At 44.1% G+C, this 23756-nt stretch overlaps 1 protein-coding gene across 2 annotated transcripts; it reads left to right on the top strand.

The window, feature by feature from the left end:
• The first annotated feature begins 670 nt into the window (after positions 1 to 670).
• On the top strand, positions 671 to 23071 carry bnc1 (basonuclin 1). Of its 2 annotated transcripts, none has more exons than XM_049561517.1 (5): positions 671 to 1040; positions 11542 to 11644; positions 13024 to 13259; positions 16173 to 18253; positions 21045 to 23071. In XM_049561517.1, exons 1-5 carry the CDS (start codon positions 1026 to 1028, stop codon positions 21853 to 21855), a joined length of 3246 nt encoding a protein of 1081 aa, XP_049417474.1. In that variant the 5' UTR covers positions 671 to 1025; the 3' UTR covers positions 21856 to 23071. The 2 variants fall into 2 exon arrangements, with proteins under 2 accessions (XP_049417474.1, XP_049417481.1); XM_049561524.1 differs by lacking the exon at positions 671 to 1040 and adding an exon at positions 3507 to 3814.
• The last annotated feature ends 685 nt before the right edge of the window (positions 23072 to 23756 follow it).

Below are 23756 nucleotides of genomic sequence, written 5' to 3' on the forward strand. Positions count from 1 at the left end.
CAGCTTTGGACACTTTGAAGTTTTCAGTCGTCAGTGTTGTGGACTGATTTTGGTCAGTGTTGAGGTTTGATACCCAGCCGCAGGTACACGTATTCCTAAAGATAACACAGATTTAGTTTTTGTCATGTGTGAAGTCCCCCTCCTCCCGAGAAACACTCGACACAGACACTGACACATTCCTGACGGCACAAGGCATAACTTGTTATGGAGGCTGTTCACAGAGCTGTGTTAAGGTGAATCCAGACACACACACTGGGCTGTGTGCACCAAGAGGGGCAACGTTGATTTAGGGCATTACTCAGACAGAGAGCGAGGAGAGGGGGAGAGAGGGAGAGTCTCCCCTGACTGCATTAGGAGAGCCTCCAGCCTTTGTGATTCCTTTTGATCAAATCTCTGTGAAAGATGAGTGTCATGCCCTCTTCCAGCCAGCTGTGAGGGGACTGCCCTGTGACTCTGAGGGGGTAGACGTGTGTGTGTGTGTGTGTGTGTGTGTGTGTGTGTGTCTGCGCGCGTGAAAGAGCATGCACACCTCTATCGGTGTGTGTGTTGTGCGCGCAGGCTAGGGAGGGAGCAGGCAGCTCCTGAGGTGAGAATGCCGAGTGGGAGGATCTCATTCCAATCCCCTGTGCCCAGTTTCAACACACACACACACTCACACACTCACACACACACACACTGAACATCTTGAGTAGTTTAGAGCCAGTCCACGGCAACATTAGAGGAGAGAAAGCAGAGGAGGCGTGTGTGTGTGTGAGAGTGTGTGTGTGTGTGCTGAGCAGTGAGAGTAAAAGCACAGTGACTTCTCTTTTTTGTGGAGTGTTGGTGGCTCAGTGTGTGTCAGTGTGTGTGTGAGAGAAGACAGAGGAGCAGAGTACATGTGTGTCTGTGTTGTTGAAGGAGATGCTGCTGGGTGTGATGGCTCTTTTGCGTTAGTATTTGTGCGGACAGGAGAGTTGGAGGCAGTTGTTTTGTGGGACTCGCGGGGAATGGCAAACTCCACGGTATCCTTGGAAACATCCGACTAAATGACAATGGCCGAGGTAAGAGAGACGGCTTTTCACTGCTATTCTCCGTCTGCTCTCCTGCTCCTCTTCTTCTCTTCCTCACACACACACTCACGCCGCCTGCACACATGAACAGGATATGTTTAACAAAGACAAAGTGGAAGGAGTTTATGTAGATCAGAGTGACAAGCGGGCGGAGTGCAGACTTTTGAGAGGAATATAAATGTTTTATAAATTAGGATTACAAACGTGTGTGTGCGCTACTTTATGTCTGACAAGACACGAGCGCTGATGTCGACTGTAGTTTTGCCGTTATTCCACATTTATCTCTTATATCTCTACAATTTCTTGTCACAAGTTGTCACATGGTGATCTACAGAGCTGGGAGCCAAGACTTAAGGCAATATTTCTTTGATATCTTGCTTTTGAGAGATATACGTTCTCAAATGTTGAATGAAACGATCCAAAATGCAAGCAGCTCTAGAAAAACTTTGTCTAAGTAAAATAGTATGAAACTGAATTTAATGGAGGAACTATCTGATGAAAGACAAAGTGAACATGATTCCAAATCTGTTTTTCGTACCCAGATTTTGGTTTTCAAAACTGTAAGATTCCTTAAAACTTTCTCCAAAAGCACACACAAACAAGAAGCTGAAATTTCCGTGACTTTGAGTCGCTCACAAACACTCGGAGTGAAATTGAAATGTGAGCCTCAGTCACTGTGGACAGAGATTGTCCTCACATGCCTTCAAGAATCCAGAGACAACTCCCGATAAACAGAAACAACTCCCCTCTCAGTCATCCTCTGTTCTCTGTTTCATCCTCTTGTCTTAAATCACACCCTGAGTTTTCATTTTCACTCTGCTTTGATTCATTTTATTCAATTTAATGAACTTTTTATTTGTGCATTTTATTTTATTTTTACATTTCTGCACACCACGTCCACCTTTGTCCTAAAGACAATACGCTCCGGTGAGGAGAAAGGTGTTCGAGGTGCGAGAACCAGCCTCATGTTCTTACCTGGGCCTGCTCTCCATCCACCCGTCTACCCGTCTGTCCGCCTGTCTGTCCGTAGTTCGGGCGAACAGAGCAGCCCGGCCTGCTGTAGCCCGCTGGCTGCTGGCCACAGCCTATTGGAATGTAATTTAAGAGCAGCCTAATGTTTTGTTGCAGCCATAATGTAACAATTAGCTGAGCTGTCTGTGTGGTGGTGGTGGTGTCGGTAGCGGCAACACACTCTCCATGCCTGTTGTGTGTACAGTGTGTGTGTGTGTGTGTGTGTGTGTGTGTAATCAGTTGGAGGAGAAACAATTGTGGTTTATTCTCTCTTACATTGCAGCGCAGCATCCAGACAGGCTGCAGTTCAACTTCCACAACTATGAAAATTGATTTAATGATGAAACAGATACTGAAACAGAATTTGTTTTTGTTTCGGTTGATTTGAAAAGCAAATTCCAATTACTTCCTTATTTATTTCTTCCGGTTTGAATGCCTCTTTTTTTAAAGAATGTATTTATGTGTAAATATAAATCTAAAAGAGACTTTCTTTACGTGATTTGAGCCTCACAATAACCACAATGTTCATGAATTAAAAACTCCAGAAATGCATCTGATAGGATGCGGTGACTATGAAATAATTTTATCAGTAGTTTAATACATGAAAAATAGATTCAGCAGCTATTTTTAAAGCAAACAAGTGAAGTGTAACCTTAAATATCGCAGAGCAGAGTTTTATTTTGCAAATATCACAATAAATATTAACCATCATAAAACAAATAGAATCCTAAAAAGCATTTGTTAAATCATGATGAAGCTCTGTCATAATTTTGGCCTGTGAGGTGTTTTTTTTTTTTTTTTTTGCTCGGCGCACATTTTATGCCCCTCTAACAGGTTGCCTTTTTCATTGTGTGAGAGGCCATTACTCCTGCAATCCATGAAAGTGATTTAGATTTATTTTGTGTGTGTGTGTGAGACAGAGATGTGAGTGGAGTGGCCCTCTGTGGCTTTCCTTTAACACACTCATGTCCTATCTCTTTATTCCTGCTGCTATCTCCCTCTTTCTATCGTTTGTTTCCTCTTTCCACCTCCAGCTCTTTCTGTGGGTGTCTCTCTGTTCTTCTTTAGTGCTGCAGGGCCCCGGGGCACAACACACACACACTCACTCACACACACACACGTGCGTAACAGAGAACGACACACACAGGGCCCCTGCTCGTCTTAACAGAGTTGCACTTGGCTTTGTGTGTGTGTTTATGTGTGTCGGCCGTGGCGACTGTAGCCTGCCAGCCTCGTCAGCTTCATTAGCTTCATGATGGTCCATCCGTGAGAGGATGAGGAAGGGGGGAGGCAGGGTGTGTGTATCTGCTCCAGCCTTTTACCCCCTTCAGCGTCTCCTCGAGCTGCGATCCGCCCCTCCTGGCCCCAGCCTACCCCCTTAACACCCCCCAAACTCCACACGCACAGCAGCCACCCCTTGCGTCTGCTCCGCGCTGCCACCAAAAGGCTTGTGAGGATTTGTCAGCCAGATGTGACAAGATTGTCAAGAGGCAGGCGAGGAGAGAGGGAGATCTGATATTAATCAGAGCGTAGCTGGGAGCCAAACTCTCTCAGACTCAGTGTACTAACATGTTCCCCTCATTTACTCCCTCTCGGAGCCAAACACTCCCTCCGAGTTCCTAACGGGGAGCCACATACACCAGGAAGCCAAGCAAACTTTGGCTCGCCTGCTTCTTCTCCCCCCCCAACACATTGTCTTCTAAGATTTTTTTCTCCTCTTTAAAGAAGCCAACCTTTTCCTCATGGATATTCAGGTAAAGCTTTGCTACCTTTTTGTCTGTGTTAGTGTTGAAACATGTAGTGTGTGTGTGCTGCCTTGTGATTGACTGCTGGATGAGTATGAAATAATGAGTTTTTCACGCTGTCTTTGGGCTGTATGGACTCTTAATAGGCTCAAACACAGCCTGTCACTACTTGTACTCGCCCAGGCTTTAGCTGGGTTTGTCTTCTCCTTTTCAGGTCCAATGCGCTGTTAAAGAAACGCTCATGGTTTTAAGTTTTCTTATAATTTGTGTGTGTTTCAAAAGCTGTAACTGACATAGAGTTTACTTTAAAGGAAGCTGTTAAAGGCTGGATGGCTTTGCAGCTAAAAAAACTTGATGTAATCATTTTGGGGAATCTCACAAGTGAGTGGTTTTTATCTGGTGCTGTGTGTTAAAGTGCTTCCTCTTTCTTAGTGCGGTGACATTAAATCATACGCTGAGGCAGGATCACGTTGCCTGCTGAGCAGCTCATGTATCGTAACCTCGCTTTAACTAACACTTGTCATCAATTAACATTTTACTGCCTCGCTGTCACACACACAACTCGGTCCAAGGCGTGATTTATTCATGAGACACACACTCTCACACACACATAGAGCCTGTGATCGGCGGTGGGGCCAGGTGTAACCATGAGTTTTGGTGCTGAGGTGGTTTTATTGGTGGAAGTGTGTGTTATTAGCAGGGTATCTGAGTGGTACCAGGAACACTGTCCTCCCACTAAATTCCTGAGTGTTTTCTGTGTGTTCTGGCCGGGATAAGATATTTATTTCCTCTGTGAGTGTGTGTGTGAATGTTCAGCCTTTTTTTGATCGCTGTGCTCCAGTTTGTTTGCTTTTTTTGTTGCCATGTAAATATATGTTGTCCTTTAATTTCAGAGAGTAAAGCGTGTGAGACATGTGCTAAATGTTTTTGTAGTTGTTTTATTAAATTCCAAAATCACTGTCAGTTTGGCTCTCAGTTTACTGCTTTCATATGTCATTTCCTTTGTAGCTTTAAAGTTAAATACGTCTTTTCTGCAAATTTAAAAGCAGCTCCATTTTATGTCGCAATAATTCTGTTAGTTGATTGTTTTCACAGTTAATTAATCGATCGTTTTGTCGTTTGAAAAGCAGAAATTGAGGGAGAAAACATCCATCACAAGTCTCCACAGCCTGCGGTGTCTTTTTGAAATTCCTTTTCTCTTTGACCAACAACCTAAAATTTGAAACTATGAATTTAATACTGATAAAGAACAGAAAATAACTACATTTAAGGAGCTTTTCAGTGAGTGAGTGAGTGATTGATTAATTAACCGACTGCACCAGCTTTCTAATAAAGCTCCATTTATAAAGGGTGTATAAATTGGAACTAGTTTCTTTGTATTCATGGTTAATAAATGATTTACTAATGCTTAATTAATTATTAATAAACCCTTAATCAAAGCAGCTTTTGGGTTGCAAAGATGGGTGTTAATCCTAGGCACCATCCAAAAAGATTTAGTAACCTGTTAATCCAAGAGTTTTCTTATTAATGTCTTATAACAGATCAATAAAGCATTACTAACTGATTTATTAATCATTAATAAATCATTAGTTACAACTTATTAATGCTTTATAAAGGGTGCATTAATGGAAAGTCAAGTGACAGTCTGCAGGAATTGGTAGCGTTTTGATCTGCAAACTAACCGCACAACCAGTGATAACAGTTGTTTGCACATATGTGAAATAGGAAAAAAATTATTATTGATAATAATCATAAACAGCACTATAAACCGTTATCTTAATGTCACTGCTGTTTTCCACATGAGGTGTCAGAATCATTTCCACCTCAGCTCTCAGTGTGTGTGTGTGTGTGTGTGTGTGTGTGTGTGTGTGTGTGCTTCATGGAGAGTCACCACCAAAGTTTTAAAGGAAATATGTTTAATTTGTACAAAAAGTGAACCGTAAATGAATAAAATCTGCTTCGTGCAGCTCAGAGATTATTTATATTTCCCATCAGGAAAAGTCTCCCTTCCTTTATTTCCCATGTGCCGTAATTGTCTTGTTAACTGATTAATGGCTGATAGTAAAATCTGATCTCACTTGGCCATCAGTCTGCCTCTTCCTGCGAGCTGCTGATCGCCCTGTTGTTATTCACTCTTTGGCACCAGCACCGCTTGTTTCCCCATCGAGTGTCAGTTGGTGCCGGGCTGCTGCTAATTGATTAGTTTTCCAGCGCATTAGGCCAACAAGTCCCCGTCCATCCCCGAACTGTCTCTGTCCAAGCAGCTGTTCACTTCTGCTGAGCCTCTAAAGCACCGTGGCTACTCAGGACATATGGCAGGATTTTATTTTAAGAGCCAGAAAAGACCATTTCATTTTATTCCTTGTGTGTGTGTGTGTGAGAAGGATGTCATGGCTGTAGCCCAGCAGTGGGATGAAGATGATGTTCCACTTTGAGCAGATAGAGCATAGCTTCTTTTTTTTCTTTCTGTTTCTGGTTTAGAGAACATATTGTGTTTTTTACACAGATTAAAGATTATTTCATAAATAGATTGAATTTTATAAACTCTTGCTATAATCCCAGCATTGTTAGATGAGATTGAGAGGCCTGAGAAGGCAAATTTGATCAGCTGGGTTGAATTTTAAGGACTCTAATCATATAATCGCTCATTACAATACTCAGATTTACCATGGAAATTATGTAGACAGGTGACTTTTATCTGAAACGTGTCACTGGTGTCTCTTGTGTTTTTCACGGAAAGTTATTTCATACTCACTCCTGATGTGGTCGTCATGTGATGCCGTCTTGATGTCGCCCCTGCCTTCTTCACCTCACACTTTTCTCTTTCCTCAACCTCACCTTCCCTCTCTTTAACCTCCCCTCACGGCCTCCATCTCTCCGTCCTACACAGCCTGACCCCTGAGTGTATGGTCCCTCAGCCGAGACGCCTGCAACAAATAGACAGACGCTGAGGGACTGAGGACAAGGAGACCGAATGTGCTTTGACTTTAGAGAAATAGCGTGAAGGTTTGAAGAAGTAGAATCTCTAAAGAGACTCAGACAGACCAAGGCTGTATAGGTCCATTGTATCAGGAGATGAAAGATTTTTTTTCAGGTATGTTTTTAAAAGTATTTCAGTCCTCCTTACTATTCAGAATCTTAGTTTTGCATGAGTCTCAAACACCCAGTGTGCAGGATTTAAAGGATTCTATTGGCAGAAATGGAATATTCATAACTATGTTTTATAATTCAATTCAATTCAATTTTATTTATAAAGCTCAATATCACAAATCACAATTCGCCTCACAGGGCTTTACAGCATACGACATCCCTCTGTCCTTAGGACCCTCGCAGCTGACAAGGAAAAACTCCCTTTAACAGGGGAAAAAATGGTAGAAACCTCAGGAAGAGCAACTGAGGAGGGATCCCTCTTCCAGGACGGACAGACGTGCAATAGATGTCGTACAGAACAGATCAACATGATACATTAACGGTAATCTGTATGACACAATAAGACAGAGAGAGAGAGATGGTAATGACAGTAGCTTACAACAACATTAATGAAAGTAATAATATTATAATTAATAATATTATTATCGGATAGTATACATGTGTGACAATAATCATATGTGTATAATAACAGTAGAAGTACATAAATCACCTGAAACTAGGAACTGTTGTGTTTTTGTTATCTCAGAATGAGCCGTTTATATCTACACACAGAGCAGCCCGCCATGTTTCTACAGTAGCCCAGAACGGACAAATCAAACTCTTCCCCTTTGCATTTTCACATCGGGCACATTAGTCTTCACTGCTAAATGTCACCAAATCCTACACAGTGACCATTAACTTAAATCCACTTGCTCATTCCAGAGCTTTCAACCACTTCTCACAGTCTTCGTCAGCAGATCGCTCAGTTGTCACGGAGTAAGTTTAGTCGTCAACACACGGCCTGTTCAGACTCTGACATGAGGAAAACTTTAGTAACTGGACCGTAAGTTAATTTGTTTTAAGATTGCTGTTTCCAAGGTGAAGACTGAACGCTCACATAGAGGTTCTGAGTTAATAAAAATATCAGATACATTCATCTAGTTGCCCTCAGTTAATACTGTGCATAAACTTAACAGGCAGCAGGGAGGCAGTGGACTTTTTTTGCTCCAGGTTTTGCCTCACAGGCTTAATGCAAGCTGCGCTGACTCTTTTGGAGTTGTGCTCACCAGTGCTGGACAACTCCTGCCCCCCAAAAAACAAAATTTATTATTATTCTATACATTTATATTTATTATTACAAACAAGAACAAGAGCCAACAGCTTAGCTAACATGCAGTAATCATTTTTTTTAAAGCCAAAAGAATAGGATTGTGTGAATTTGTTATTATGTCATACTGCGCCCCTTTTCATTTTCTTTATCGCTAATTTACGCCAAACACTCGATACGAAGACGGACAGAGCCTTTTGTCTGTATTCTGCATTCATTTCGTCCATATTTGTGCACGTTTCCTGAAAGCTTGCAGATATGGACGAAACGTAGCAGTAGCACCAGAGATCGTGGGGTCAATGTAGCGCAGTTGAAGCGAGATAAAACCGCAGGAAACACCGAAGACAATTAAATATTGGTGGAACGAACTTAATGGGTAATATAGTGAAAAGAATTCACCATCCACATGTTGGTATGTACATAATGGCTATACAAACCACCGTCTGCAACATTGCCTCTGATTAAAGGTACCGTATTACGACTTCATTCACCGTCGGCTCGTTTGTTGTTGTGTAAAACTATTGACTCTGCCCTCTAGTGCCATCTAGTGGCTGTATCTATGCCAACACAAAGAATGCATGGAGGCATGAGGGCAGCGACATTTGACTTATCTATTTTCATATGTAAATGGAGGATAAATGAGCCTTTACTCTGATGCTCTCCATTATGTTTGGTTTTTTTTTTTAGTATCAATGCCCCGCCCCTTGGCGGCCGCCTATGTGGCCTGTACAAAGATCTGCCGCTGGTGCTCACACTGCAAAAGCAACCACAGCAATTTGAATAGCACCATTTTTTGTTGCAGTACCAATAATATTCTTTATGTTTTAATCAATGCCTCCCTGCCCTCTGAAAACAAACCAACATCATTTGTCATGTATTCAACAACATGCACAAACTAAATGCTAATTCAGGACATGTGTAATGAACTCAAGGTGTGTGTAGAGGTGTTTGGGGTTGATGAGTGGCTGCACTGTTACACATCATTGATACAAAGAAACGACACCGTGTTAGCTTTGGCTTCAAAAACCTTGAACCAGCCGCGTCATTCTGTGCAATTAGTCTTCTTGTCATCGACCTCAGTGATGCGTGCGAGCAGCCGTGGCTTTGTTGTGACAACAGAAAAGAGAAAGAGATGGTGGGGAGGCTCGGTCACCAAGAGCCACTGTTGTGTCGGCCCGCCCCGCGCTGCCATACTTCCTCCTCTTCTTCTTCTTCTTCTTCTCAGGAACTCATGAAATGAGTCTCTAATTAAGATAAACGACCCAGAGCACAGTGTGCATTGGAATTTGCGTGTGTGTGTGTGTGTGTGTGTGTGTGTGTGTGTGTGTGTGTTACAGGCTGGTGAGCAGGCAGGGGCACCTGATTGAGATGTATATTAGGGGGAGCAGCAGCAGGAGGTGTGTGTGCACCCACAGTGGGATGGGATTAGCCTAATTGGGCTGTGTTGGTTCTTGGTGCTCTGTAATGATGGGATTATGTCGCTGAGAGATGAGCAAAAGGGTTTTTACACCTCACCACTGTCCGGAGGAGGCTGAGTTAGCCAGCCGGAGATAAAACCCGACAGAGAGGGCGATAGAGAGAAAAGCAAAGCAAACGGATGTCATGGGACCGAAGGCCGGAGCTACCACGCTGCGCTTCAAGGCCAGGTAGCTGCCGCCACCTTCATCTCAGGTCAGTTTATCCTTCCTAATGATGAGAGGTTATTGGAAGGTGAAATAACGTGATCCCAGATCTCAAGGACAAGCCCAGCCTCGAGCGCAGAACCAAGCGGCTGACTAAATGAGGAGGAGGAGGAGGAGGAGGAGGAGGAGGTCCCCTACCCATCCACCCACCCGCACTTCTCTTCCTTCTCCACTCGTGGAGAGGCAGCGAGCTCCAGCGAGGAGCTAAGCATGCCGCTCATGTATACTAAAACCCCACTGATCATGCATTATAGATGCAGAGGGAGAGAGGTGGCGTAGCGCAGCCACTCCGAGGTTTTCAGCATGTAGCACTAACAACACTCGCTTTGATCATAAATCTGATGATGCTTTTCCCTCAGTTCCTGGTGTGTAAATGATTTTTTTTTTTTTTTTTTTTTTTCCGTCCAAGGCGGAGAGAGTCATTTTTAGTGTATCAGTGCGCTGGAGTCCTCTCCGCAGGGTCGCTGCCAAGTCAGCAGCTCCCCACAAAACTTGACTCATTACTGCCATTCACTCCTCACTTTGAGTCTCGACATGTCTGTCCACGTACTGCATGTTTATCCTGAAAAGATAAAACCCATTAGCAGACGAGCTAATGGACAGAGTCTCCTGACCTGTGTGTGTGTGTGTGTGTGTGTGTGTGTGTGTGTGTGTGTGCCTCAGGCATCAATTGATTGAGATGGTTTTGGTGGTCCAGGTGTGTCTGAGACCTTTCGTTACTGTAGATACAACCAGCCCTGCAGCACCACTGACAGACACACACACACACACACACCTGTGCTAACGCTGCTCTCGCGGGGCAAACCAGGCAATGAGCGATACACAAAGGGAGAGCAAAATTACTTAAGGCAACAACGTTCTTTCTTTTAGTTTCCGTGGGCAACTTGACAGTCGTACATTTTTCATGGAGCTGTGTAAGATAAGCAGAGCTACAGCCATGCACACACTCTGACACTTCCTCTGTTGCACAGTCACAGCACGATGAGATGACAGGGCAGATTTTGGATTAGTGCTATTTAGTGTTGTCACAATGCTGCAATCTCAAACTTGAAAAATGTATCAAAAAAAGCATCAAAAATTTGAAATTGAAAGCATAAAAATTAAAAAAAAATATTATTATAATTAAAGAAAATATAACAGGGCTATAAATGACAACGACAAGTTTTCTTTGCTCAGTAACACTAACACTAGAACAGCAGCAGGACTGTAGTAAACATTAAAAATAAGAGAAAGCGAGACACAGCACGAGTATTAAAAAGGTTTCAAATTTTCAGAGTCGAGATGTGTCAATTAATCAATATTTCTGACAACACTTTTGCTATTATTTTTCATACAAATATGTCCACTTGAAAATGTTATACCTTTGGAAAAAGGGTATGACGTCAGTGATGCCAAATCTTTGATGTTGAACACAGAAATTTGCGCTGCAACCTTTTACAGTAGCGGCTCAGGTCTCAAGGTTGGATTTAGTAAAATGTAAACCAAATAAAACATCTACAGTATTTTTATTTCATGAAATGCTGGAGCCAAAAGGAAAAAAAATCTGTCTTGGGTTTGAATAATTCAGTCAATATAAGCTTGATCTGCGTCATAAAAGTGTTTGAAAGAAGAAAATACTGAATATATATTTGTTTTGGACTGAAATCATGAATTTGATTCATATCAAGAAGCACAGGGAATTTTAAGTGATAATCAGGTTCTGAGGAGGTTAACACTTTCAAATAGATATGGTGGTGCTGTGTGTTGTAAAAACAGGAATTTATTTTTATTGCATGCTCATTAAAAATAATAAAAACAGTTTTTGTGTGTGTTAACAGGCGATCTGCTGCACTTTGGTGAACTGTAACTGCGACAGCTTCAAGCCTGGGAAGCTGAAGAGGAGGCAGTGTGAAAACTGCAAGCATGGCTGGGTAGCACACGGTAAGAGCTCACTGGAGATGCACACTCTTTTTATTAATATGAGCATAATGTGTTTTTATTTTCAGCAGAATATATACTGTCTCACTTCTAGTATTATAAGAGTTTTGGTTTCATTTGGGTCTCGTGTCTCTGGAATTTCTGCCTTTTAAAAAAATCAGCAGCAACATATCTTTAGAAAACGTCGTCCTCTTTGATTAGGATGTCACACAGTTTCCCTCGAGACTGTTTTACCAGTAGAAAAATTAAATGAAAATTGTTAACTGTGGATTATCTGGAGTGACCAGGACAAAATATATTTGACAGGTGGGATACAGTTTTTATTTTAAGTCCCAACTCAGGTCACAAATCCTTAACTTTGCATCATTATGCAGCATTTCCCAAATCTAATGCGGAAATTTACAGAAATAATAAATGCTGTTTAACTTTTGTATTTTATTACTTTCAAACATACAGTAAAATAAATACAATAAAAATGACAGGTGTTATTTTTGAAACACAAAAATATGATTATAGAGCTGAATATTTTGCATTTTATCGTCTAATTTTTTGTTGACCACAACAGAATCTAATGAGGTGTCGTCTGTTGATCTGCACCGACACCTTTTACCTCCATCTCACACAACATGACTCTCAGCATATGTAGTGTCAGGAATTTTGATTTGATTGCGCAATTTTTTCACAGCGTAAGTTTTAGTCTTTTGTCAAGTCAAAAGACTGACATCACTGGTGTTAATATTAAAATGGTGTTAAACTGGTGTAAGTAAAATTTAATGTTTCAAACATTTGAGTAATCTTATGCTAAAAAATGTATTTTCTGCATCATCAGCACCTTCAGTTTGTTTATCGCTGATTATGTGCAAATATTTTAAGTAGAGCTCTGCAAAATAATCTTTAACATGAAGCAGCATCCTTTAAAATGTTGACTCATGCATTGTTTTCTAATATTCAGTTGACGTTATCAACTGTAGCATGAACCTGTCCAGATGGTGCATATGTGCTCATGTGATCACTGCACCTAAGGCAGAGTAACACAGAATCTGTGGCATTGGCATTTTGTAATATTAATGAAGGAGTACACATTTTATTTTTTCAAATAATGTTCTCATATTTATTATTTATTGCTTGTATAGTATTCCAATATTTTTATTTTTTTTTATATAAATCACATCTCCAAGCTGTCAGCTTTTCAGCAGTGAACAAAAACCATTTTGATTTTAATAAAGAGTGGGAATTAAATTTTAATATATGCACAAACCACATTTTTTCCATAACAATGCATTTTGGTTTTGTCCCATAATAATTTAAAAAAAAAAAAAAAAAAAACTCATTGTTTGCTGATGCTCAGTCTAGTGTCGTAAAATGCGATGTGTGTGTTGCAGCCCTGAGTAAACTGAAGGTGCACCACATGTACCAGAGCAGCCAGGTGGAGATTGTGCACTCCAACGTGGTGTTCGATATCTGCAGCCTGATGCTGTACGGCACCCAGGCCATCCCCATCCGCCTCAAGATCCTCCTGGACCGCCTGTTCTCTGTCCTCAAGCAGGAGGAGGTCATCCAGATCCTCAACGCACTCGACTGGACGCTGCAGGACTACATACGAGGATATGTGCTCCAGGTGAGCAGAGGGGGGGAAGAATATTAGGAACACACCTCCACCAGCCGGGGCTTCTGAACACCAGTACAAAAAAAACTGTTCAACATTTTGGGAGATGTGCGTATTTGCTGTCTTTGTGAGATGGAAGCAGGGGCAACCAGCCTCGCCTGGCTGTGTTCAAAATTTAAAAATACACCTACGAACAACTCTGAAGTGACGTGCTGAGACTATTTTTTGGCAAATAACAGGGTGCGACGGCTGCGTCACAGTGAGGTTGTCAAGTTTGGGACCGTTGTGCCTGTAGAGACCAGAACCTGCCATATCTTGCAGGAGGTGCTACCGTTGCAGACAAGCGCAAAGAAATGCTGAGAGCCAGGGAGACTGAAAAATCACACATTAAAATTCACAATTTGTTCTTTTTAACAATTCTGTTCATGTGCATGAGTTTTATAATAATAATGACAATGACTTTATTAAAGACACAGAGAAAGGTCCATAGTGTACACATTAAAACAATCATCTATGTACAAAAATACAATATAATAAATACTATATATTTAAAGAAAGGACAAAAAATACCCAACACTACATGGTGAATATTTGTATAAGAAGACAAAATGCAATTAGCTGCTCCTACAATCAAGCTGGAGAGCCAGTGGCTCCACAGTCACAGTGAAAACCGGTCAGTGAGCGTTCAGTCTTCACCTTGGAAACAGCACCGGGTCGGCCGAGGCCTAGATGATATTCTGAAACAGAGAGCTGCACATATTGATATATAGGATTTCATGTTTAGGCAGGGCAGGTAGGCACACCAGCATCGATATTATAGCGTTATTATAGGTCACATTAAGTCTTTGCAATTTGCTCTTCCTGTAGGAGCGCCACAGGTGGGCAGTATACAGCGTTGTACAAAATGCTTTCCAAAAAGAAAGTCTTTACATCAACTGAGCACGTGCTAAATTTGTGAACAAGCATATTAGCTTGCGCATACAACTTGCGTCACTGTCTGTGGATATCTTTATCATCAGATGAACCATGTGCAGGAGTTACAGAAGTGCTGCAACAAACTCTCATCCCAACTCGTCAAGTATTGCCGCTTTGTAAGTGGTTTTAGACATTAAATATGACGCCTCCTGCATCAGTTTTGGACATTCAGGGACAGCGTGTCATTTTACACTTTTCAAAATACATTTAGGTTTTCACAGGAAATGTAGTTTCTGTTTGACAACTGCAGTCTTTTTCAAGATAAAATTACAGTATAGGTATAAAACTTCCTTTTTAGGTTTAATTTAGGAAACTAAATCATGTTGTTAGGTTTAGAAAAAACATTTTGCTTAAAAATCACACAGGAAATAAACTGTGAAAGCGTGGAGTTTGTTTGACCCATCCACCATCACTCCTGCCCTCTACAGACTTTCTTTATATTACAGCAGTTGCCAGCAAACTGATGCCACCTGGTGCGTATCAAACCACCGCCAATGGCACCCCTGACTGACGCTGACGTCCACTGACAAAGTGCTGGTATTTAAGGAGTTGGGAGGGAGAACAGGCTGGGTGTTAAAGGCCTGTTTTTGAACTTTAGACAGAGTCATGCTATCTGTTTTCCCCTGCCTCCAGTCTTTATGCTAAGCTAGTCTAACACATCCTGACCTTTGCTCTGTGCTAACACACACAAGATTGATATCAGTCGTCTCGTCTGAATGACAGAAATAAAGCAAACTATTTCTCAAAATGTTAAAATGTTCCTTTAAATATCAAAAACACTTCCAACATAGCACATTGTGTAATTTATTTCAGGGTGAAAGAGCCTCTAAAGGCCAACATGCAACCCCAAAACTCTGAGTGAGTGTGAGTACATGAAGGCAGAGACAGAGGGAATTTCTGAGGAAGACGAGGGGGGAGGAGGAGGAGGAGGGAGAAGAGGGGTCAGGAAAGCATGGCCGCAGACAGGAGAGAGTAGGCATGTGATGTAGCGACCAGTGCCATGAACTCTCTTGGTACCCCGCTGATGCTTGTTGCTGTGCTAGCACCAGCTCGGGGAGGTCTCCAAACTGTGCCGGGTAGATTTGTAAATATTATGTCTTTTGCTTCAGATTTCCTCTCAAGCTGGAGCCAAGCCGGCCGAGCCGAGCCGAGGCCTGGGCTGCAGGCACTGTGTCAGAGCAGCGAGCTCTCACTTCGATTAGTACAGCATCAAGTATTCAAGTTGGGCTGCGTTTAATTCATGTTAGCTCATCTAATGGCGAACGTAGAGTCAGAATCCTCGACAGGCGCCCAATGAATGCTCTGTGATGAAATATTAATCACGGTTACGGCACGAAGCCGCTCCTCACTTTCAAAGGCACTCGAACTCACATGTGATTACTGCTGGGCTAAGGGAGAGAGGACCGCTTGATCAATGTGAGCCGCCCTCTGATCACCCCTCCCTAACTTGCGTGTCTTTATATATGTGTGTATGTGTGTGTGCGTGTGGTATGTTTGTGCACATATTTATTTTTGCATGCCTTTGGGAGTGTGTAAGCGTACGTGTGCATGTCTTGACCGGGATGTGTGTGTGTTCTCTGTCTGCTTCTGCTGATGCAGAGCGAGTAAATCCACATGATTTAAATGAAGAGAAATGACCTGCGAGATGAAACACTGTGTGTCTGTGTAATGAGGGTTCTCAGGGTTCTGCACTGCCCGCTTGTATTAACACTCCATCTGATTCCTTTATTTAGCTGCCATGCCAGTCTGCTTTATAGGGTGTGTCATCTAACCCACTCTGTGAATATGTATGAGCAACCCAACAGACACTTATAATGCTAATGATGAAATTGCTCTCTCCCCTTTCTCTTTTTTTCACTCTTCCTCTCCTTCTCAATCTATTTCACACCCCTGCCCTCTCCCCTTTCCTGTTCCGTGCCGCTGTTCCCTTTCTTCCTGCCCTGTCTGCAGGATATAGCAGGAAAGGTACTGGACCGCTGGGCCATCATGACGTTCGAGGAGGAGATTGCCACGCTGCAGCAGTTCCTGCGTTTCGGCGAGACAAAGTCCATAGTGGAGCTGATGGCTCTGCAGGACAAGGAGGGCCAGGCGGTGTTGGTTCCCAGTACCCGCACCAACTCAGACATCCGCACTTTCATTGAGCGCAACACCCCACGCACCGCTGCCAACCTCTCCACATCCAAAGTTGAAAAGCTGAGCAGCAGCAGCATGCACCACTTTGAGAACTTTGTCAACAGCATGGCGTTCATGCTGCCCTTCCAGCTGTTAGGCTCTGTTCCTGCACCGTTTCTGGGCTCACCGACCGGGGCACCACAGCAGCAGCAGCAGCACCAGCAACACCAGCAGCACCAGCAGCCATGCCGCGGGTCAATGGAGCAGCAGACTCAGAGACGAGACGATCAGTGTCGGGATGGTTTAGGGAGGGACAACCCGCTCTCTCTTTCACACCCTCCAGAGAACAGCCTGCTGGGATCCAGCTCCGTCTCATATACTGGTGATCTCGACCGAAGTGGAGACAAGACGATGGACAGCCTCTCCACCACCACTAAGATCGAGGCAGAGGACTTCTCCACGAGTGACAACTACTCAGATGGACCCTCCACACCGTGCACACCCTCTATGAGCTCTGATGTAACACAGATGTCCCCCGACGGCAAGCTGCGCTCTCTGGACAGGAATGGGAGCGGCGGTGGAGGGGTCTCAGGAGGCGGTGGGGGAGGATGCTCTCTGAAGAAGGGTCGCGTGTTTTGCAACGCCTGTGAGAAGACATTCTACGACAAAGGCACGCTGAAAATCCACTACAACGCAGTGCACCTGAAGATCAAGCACAAGTGTACCATTGAGGGCTGCAACATGGTGTTCAGCTCGCTGCGCAGCCGCAATCGCCACAGTGCCAACCCCAACCCGCGGCTACACATGCCTATGAACCGCAACAACCGGGACAAAGACCTGCGGGGCAGCTTGTCTGCTGACGAGAGCTCTCAAGGAGAGAAGAGGCCTGAATATGGAACCCCCATCCCTGTCTGCACCTCAGAAAGCCATAAGTCAGTGCCCAGCTACATGGTGAGCCATGTGGACACCGGCTCTAAACTCCACAGCAGCTCGTTCCCCAGCATGGGCCAGAGTGGCATCCTCTTCCCTAACCTTAAAACAGTACAGCCAGTCCTGCCTTTCTACCGCAGCCTGGTGACCCCGGCCGAGCTCGCCAACACCCCAGGAACACTCCCCTCCCTCCCTCTGTTATCCTCCTCTGTGCCCATCAAACCCATCATGGCCCCTGAACCCTGCATTACAGACCCTATACCAAAGAAAAAGTCTCGCAAGTCAAGCATGCCAATAAAGATAGAGAAGGAAGTGGTGGAGCGAGATGAGCAGATGGATAAGGGCAGCAGCTCTGAGGACGAGGCTCCTCTACAGGGCAGGGACAGGGAAGAGTGTGATGGAGGTCGAGCAGAGGGGCACATGTGTGCTGGGGAGGAGAGGGAGGCCAGAGGGGCTTACGCTGGTGAAGAGAAGGAAAGGGAGGGCGCCAAGCATCTGTTGGACCAAACATTAGACAGAGAAATGACAGCGAGGGAGGACAAAGATGACGGGCTGAGGCAAGCTGAAACAGGGGTCATCACCTGCGCATCCTCCCCCTTCGAGGACAGACTGATGGACAATCACTGTGACAACAATTTACTCAGTCAGGAACCCAATGGCAACGAAGAGCGGGAGGACAGGGAGCATGCTAACACTGACAAGATGTCAGAGCTCAGATGGGATGAGGGTGAGCACAGGCTGACTAACGGGGGCGCTCTACAGCTCATAGACCGTGAGAGGGAGGGATCAGACGGCTGCTTGGATGACTCCGATCTGTCTCAACTCGACCCCAACGCTGACCTGCCACACCACTGTGAGATCTGCAGTAAGACCTTTAAGAACCCCTACAGCGTCAAGATGCACTACCAAAATGTCCACCTGAAGGAGATGCACATGTGCACGGTGGACGGCTGCAACGCCGCCTTCCCCTCCCGCAGGAGCCGAGACAGGTGAGAGGCAGCCATGTTTGGGGTTCTGACAGATGTAGTAAGGCCCCAATCAGACAGAACGTGTTTAGCACAGGGCGCACTGCACTGCCTTTTCAGTCGAAGCTCAGTGCACATTTTGTAGCCTGCTGCACCTTTGTTGCTTGGCAACCACTAAATCACAGCTGTTATACTGTAAAGTTAACTCAAAGATCTGTACCTTCAAATCTGCGTTAAGAAAAGGACAGGTGTAGGGCTCTTAGGGACTGGACACAGGGAAGCAGAGATCCATGTGGGTACATGAGACTGTCAGAAAGAGGAGGGGAGCACCAACAGCTGGTCCAGGCGCTTTTCTTGAATATTAATCGTTCAAGCTTAATTTTAGGAGGAGTTGGGGACAGTTGACAACCTGATTATGGTTGGTAAAAAGTTAGAAAATAGTTGAAAGTATGTCTCCCAGCTTGCCTAGTAGGGTGACAATGAAAGTGAGCTAACGGCTTAACACTATACAATACCACGTGTTGTTATCGCCACTGCAGAAGGCCTGCCTCTCAGTTCATCTGATTGGAAAATAGGGAAAAAATGGAAATGACATCAGGCATGTAAAGCCTGAGTGTTGGGAGTACCCCAGGGTTCCATCTTAGGACCGCTGTTGTTTAGCGCATACATTAATGACCTTCCATCCGTGTGTGATGAAGTGGGGACCCTGATGTATGTGGACAACACGGTCCTGTATACTAGTGGGAAAGATCCCGAACAAGTGGCTGCTAAGTTGTCATTGGCAATGGAAAAAGTTCCACAGTGGCTTCAGTATTCCCGTCTCACCCTTAATACTGACAAAACAGAAGAAAAAAAAACATTGTCCGGCTGCCACCAGCTGATATCACTATCTGACCTGTTGAAAGTAGCTGTCTGAGTTATGAAATGGTTCTGTGCGCCCTGTTCCTCTATCTTGTCGCAGCTGTGTCCCCCAACCACGTTTCCTTCACAGATTCTCGGTCAAACGTCTCTAAAAGCTCTGACAGATGTGTAAAACGCAGAAAATCAAACCTGTTCCGAAAATTTTAATGACGGATGAAAGTTTTGGACTCAGGGCCGTAATCACAAAGAATGAACTGCGGCTGCTGATAGCACCTTGAATTGCACTTCACTTGCACCCGCAGTTTGCTCCGTCGTAACGTCCTATTCACAAAGGATATTGCGCTAATGATATACCAGCGCAAACATGCCCACAAAGTTTGGCAGCTGAGTGCAGTTTGCCCCTGATTGCAATTAGCCACATGGCAAAGTATAAATGGTGGCTTTGCGCCAAGAACACCGTGGCAGAACAATGGCAGACTTTGTTTGGCAAAGTACTGAATACTGTAGGCTATACCCTCATGTAGTGATGTCTGCTGGTGAGTCAGTCTAACGGTGTCGGATGGGTTGAGGCTGTGGATTTGACCAAGTTTGACCACTTTATCACTATTCCCTCTCACCTGTAGCTGTTTTTCCGTTATCTTTTGAATTTAATATGAATTACGGAACCGTTTTTGTTCATGTTTGTTTCCCCCGTTTCATAAAATAAATTATTGAAAGTTGCTTTTGAAGTGCATGACACAAGTGCGTTTTCAGAACGACCGCAGACTGTCACCTGTTCAATGCATCAGTATCTTCGGATGCCATTAAAGTAATAATGATTATAATAATAATGTCAAAATATTATTTACAGACTGATTTAACAGACGATCACTGCTGCCACGATCACTGGAAAAAGTCTGGGTGAGAGGCTTCCACAGAGGAGCGCCCAGTTTGCACCAGCTTTCTAAAGACGTTATTTACTTCACTCAAACTGCGTGTGGCTATTAGCGCTGGTGTTAGTGAATTAGACGTTGTTTATCAGTGAGGCTCATTTGCATAGAAAGGGGCAATTTTTGCGCCAAATATATGCATAGTACCTCATTTAAATACGTGCAAATAACACCGGAGCACCGAGACGCAATCTGCTTGGCAGCGCAGTTAGTGGAGCATTTCACCCTCTGCGCATGCTTTGTGAATTAGACGGTATCTGTTTGCTACATTTTTACCGGTTTAGCGGCCGCAAAAGCCACGCAATCCTTTTGTGAATTAGGCCCTCAGTGCGCAAACGTGATTGACACAATGTGAGGTCATATTTCTTTTTAAACATGCGACAATTTGAGATGTAAAAAACGGACGCAATGTGCAAAGGCTTTAAGTTTAAGGTATTTTAACTCGAAGTGTTGAGAGTGCTCCTGCAAAAAGACGAGGTGCATATAGTGTAAAAATGTGAGGCGCTCAGCAACGCAAAAGCAGCGAGCAAAACGCTTCACTCTCATTACAATTACAAAAAGCCACCCCAGGCTGCTAAAACTCACTGTCTGATCAGGGCCTTAGCCTGTATGTTTTACTGTCTCCAAAGGAGCAAGAATTCAGATGTCACCTCGGTGTTGCTGTTCAGTTCATTCATTTTGCAGTTTCCCTGTGGTTTCACTTAGCAGACACCAGCAGATCAGTGGTTCTCAACTATAAACGTCAATGTGCTGGCAGGAAGGAGAAGCTGAAATCAGCTGCTCTAGTTTGGTTCGAATGGAAATAGCAGACTCTTGAACTCTTAAGCTCAAATGATACTTTACACAGAATGCAGTTGGCAGAAATGGAAAAAACTTCTGATTCAAACATCACTACAATGTCTAAAAGACATTTTTCTAATGCTTTGGCATTTTCGGGTGAAGAGCACCTCAGGCAGCTGAGCATGACAATAAGAATTCACCATGTGGTTTTAAACACATCTCATTGATTTGTTTTTTATCTACAGACACAGTGCGAATTTGAACCTGCACCACAAGCTGCTGACCAAAGACTCATTCAGCCCAGCCAACACCCTGTACCTGCCCTCATCCCACTGTAAAGACAGAGACTCTGTTGGCCTGGACTACTACCAGGACCAGCGGGACCTGCTCCATCGAGAACCAACCAGCCAGACCTCCGTCATCTTCCGAGGACACAATCGCATGGGCCTGGTCTTCCCAATGAGCAAAATGTCCACTGCACCAAACAGTGCTGAAGCATCTCCCCTGGGAGAGATGGAGGGATTAGGAGGAGGAGGAGGAGGAGGAGGAGGAGGAAGTGGGGAGGATGGGGCAGTCCTGGACCTGAGCACCTCCTCCGCCGCTCCACCTCGCGGCGGCGGCAGTGCTCGATCTTCCTGGGACTCAGATGGTGCCGGCAGTGAGGAAGGGGAAGGGATTGAAGAGGATGAGGAGGCGCTCCCCATGGAGGACAGTGAGGAAAGCTGCGATGGGATGGGTGTGGGGGGGCCTGGGGGCGAGGAGTTGGCACTCGGGGGAGAGAGGACCCTGAGCTGCATTGGGAATGGGCAAGGCGGACTTCAGGGAGGTGGGGGTGGATCTCCGATAACCTGCCACGTCTGCCAAAAGGTCTACAGCAACAAGGGCACGTTCAGAGCTCATTACAAGACTGTCCATCTGCGACTGCTTCACAAGTGTAAAGTCCCCGGCTGCGACACGTCCTTCTCCTCGGTGCGAAGTCGAAACAGGCACAGCCAGAACCCGAACCTTCACAGGAACCTAGCTGTTAGTTCAGGTGCCACCATGGACCAGGAGTAGGGATGTGAGCTCATACACCAACATGACTGATTTTCCTAATTGTCTTTTTGTTGTTGTTGTTGTTGTTTTTGGGCACCTAAAGAAGGCTCACCAATTAGCACTTTTTAAGTTCCACACCGTCGTCCATCCTGTCATCATATTTCAGAGAAAGAGGAGCAAAAACAAGTACAGAGTTCTTCTGCTGTGACAAAACTGAAACTCGATTTTGTAACAAATAATTTTTTCTGCAAGGCAAAAATTTGATCAAGCTTTTCACACACCTATCTGTGTTTACACATCAACACACAAAGAATAACTGAAACAATCACTTGTCAGTAAATTAATTTTCAACATTGAGAAATACAACCTTAAAGGAACAGTGTGAAGGATTTAGTGGCATCTAGTGGTGAGGATTACAGATTGCAACCAGCTGAAACTTCTCCCATGTGCCGAACATAAACTCAACGGTGAACCATTAACCGTCAATGAGTTAACAATATTTTTGAGTGGTTACACGTCATGCTATGGGTTAATTTTGCTACTCTACAGTTTAACATTACTGGGCTGTGCACCACCCAGGTCTGGTGGGAGCTAGCTAACTAGCAGCACTGCTCATTTGGCGATTACCGCCAGTAACGCCATCCCAACCCACCAACCCTGCCGTGGAAACATTGTGCCCACCCTCCGGTCTCGGCCCAGCTCCCCCTGGTGAGTAAGTGGCTCAATTTTGAACTGTTAAACCTTCACTGTTAGCTTTGGTACCACCCTTAGCGGTGTCACAGGGCTAGTGATGCTAACAAAGTAATAGTGCTAAAAGGGTACTGTGGCTCGAAATGAAGCCGCTTACTCACCAGGGGCACCTCAGGGGAGACCGGAGGGTGGGCACAATGCCTCCGCAGCAATGCATTCTGCCACTGGGACGACGTTACAAGCTGTAATTGAGAAAAGAGTGGTGCTGCTAGCTAGCTAACATTAGCTTCCACCCAAACCAGGTGGTTTGCCCAAGGAACCAGAGATCGGAGGGTGTGCAGTGGGCCCGTTTCCACAAGTTAACGTGGCTGGCCTGCTGTCTGACAGCAAAGCCAACAGAAATAAAAAAAAGAAGACATTTATATCACAAAACATGAAAATTTCACCACCTCTAAATGATGGCGCTAAAGCTCACTGAGGCAAAAGAGTTTAGGCTAAAAGGAAAGGTTACTTGTATTTCACGTCTTTTTTTTTTTATTTTTTTTTGCATCCCTAATATTTAATATCTGCCAGTATATTCCCCTAAATCTCACACACTGGACCTTTAATGAGTCTCAATCTTTTGTTGTAACGCAGTACTGATTTCTTTGCTTTGGTTTACCTACAGCCCAGGTTAGACTTAAAAAAATCATTAGTATGAACTGAATTTGTCCTTGTGTTGTCCAGGTGAGAGTTGAGCCAGTTATTTTTTCTGGTGTTTTTGTTGTCACATGTCCACATCTTCCCTGTGAAGCTGTGCTAAAATGTATTGATCAAAAGCAGTAGTGAAGTAACATGTGTCTCCATGTGTCATTTCATCCACCTCGACATTCAAAAATAGTCTTTGTTGAGAAGCTATAGTGTTGTGAGCTTGACCAATAAGTTATTGTATGGTGTTAAATATGATCCGTCTTTACTGTTCTGGTTGTTGCATAACTGCTAATGTTGACCAAAGATTTTTTCAGTCCACAAGTGTGTATAGAAACCCCTTCGTACCGTGTGAGGGGTATGCAGTATTAAAAGGGCCCGCCCACTTGTGTCTCATCTACTTTGTGATTAACAGCAGTGTTAAGGGGTGGGCTCGGTTGTAAAATAAAATCCACCTAAAACACAAATAAAACAGAACAAAAAACTGCTTTTGACTGATCGCGGTGAAAAAAATCTTGATTTCGGTGGTGTTTTTGTAAAGAAAC

The sequence above is a fragment of the Epinephelus fuscoguttatus genome, linkage group LG2, assembly GCF_011397635.1.
Source record: "Epinephelus fuscoguttatus linkage group LG2, E.fuscoguttatus.final_Chr_v1".
Classification (NCBI taxonomy): domain Eukaryota; kingdom Metazoa; phylum Chordata; class Actinopteri; order Perciformes; family Serranidae; genus Epinephelus; species Epinephelus fuscoguttatus.